At 50.0% G+C, this 916-nt stretch overlaps 1 protein-coding gene across 1 annotated transcript in view; it reads left to right on the top strand.

Moving 5' to 3' along the window:
- Nucleotides 1-212: 212 nt before the first annotated feature.
- The window catches only part of LACBIDRAFT_333485 (uncharacterized protein), a gene marked incomplete at both ends in the record, with an annotated part of 1,920 nt that continues 1,216 nt past the window's right edge, over nucleotides 213-916 (top strand). The window contains 3 exons of the mRNA XM_001888113.1: nucleotides 213-228; nucleotides 280-516; nucleotides 570-848. Of these exons, the coding sequence (XP_001888148.1) occupies nucleotides 213-228; nucleotides 280-516; nucleotides 570-848 (532 nt within the window). The remainder of the gene's footprint in view (nucleotides 229-279; nucleotides 517-569; nucleotides 849-916) is intronic.

The raw sequence follows: 916 nt of genomic DNA, 5'->3' as shown, positions 1-916 counted from the left end.
GATTTGGGACCATTCCAGTAGGAATTTACTAGGACTCCACTAGGACTGGGACACAAAATTTGTATGGTGATCAGCCAACATAAAAATTGTCCCAGTCCTAGTCCAGTCCGGTAGGAATCCAGTAGGAATCCGGGAGTCCAGTAGGAGTCCAGTAGGAATAGGTGGAGGAGAGTAAAGAGCTCGATCGTTCACGGAGATGTGTACCTTACTTGATGAAGTTTCAGATTGGTACGTTCCTTTTGTCTTGTTGGGGTGAGCTATCTGCTGATCAGTTTGCAGCGGATTGTGCAGGTCCGGAGATAGCTTCGGCGTCGGCTTTGTGGGCCAACTTCTTCACCCACTGCCGTGACGCTCGAATGATTCTCGAACGTTGGCCTTGCAATGAACCCATCCCTGGAGCAAAGGGATGGTCAATAACTGACGTCAGCTCAAATGGAATCAATATGATATTCACGTACATGATTAGCAAGGACGAGACAAAGGAGCTGGGTCCTCAGATTGTCTCCTGGTCTGATGGTAAGTTTGACTAGTCATGTTCACAAGGCATGTTCTAAATGATTGGGCTTTAGATTACATGGACTTGGCAGAGGGGAGTGAGGATTGGCTGGACATACCAATCGTTACTGGCGAATCTGAATCAGGGGAGCTCGTCGTCCTCGCCCGTGTCAGAAACTGCTTGCCGGAGGTTGAGAATGCGGCTCGACAAAACGATGGAGGCGCTGACTGCCCTCCACTACTCCGTGCCAGAGCTCGTAGCCAGATGATCGAGGACAACACCTTGAAGGTGGTCAAAAAGAAGAAGACGGCGACAACCTCCACACAACTTGGCCGGCAGAAGTGCAAGTTATGTGAGAACTCCAAGCCTTCAGGAGCAGGTGTCCAGGTCGAAAAACCACCGTCTTCTGATGGGGATACT

This window comes from Laccaria bicolor, genomic scaffold (assembly GCF_000143565.1).
Source record: "Laccaria bicolor S238N-H82 LACBIscaffold_51 genomic scaffold, whole genome shotgun sequence".
Taxonomy (NCBI): domain Eukaryota; kingdom Fungi; phylum Basidiomycota; class Agaricomycetes; order Agaricales; family Hydnangiaceae; genus Laccaria; species Laccaria bicolor.
The sequence above is the reverse complement of the archived record's forward strand: the minus strand, read 5'-3'. Positions and strand labels throughout refer to the sequence as shown.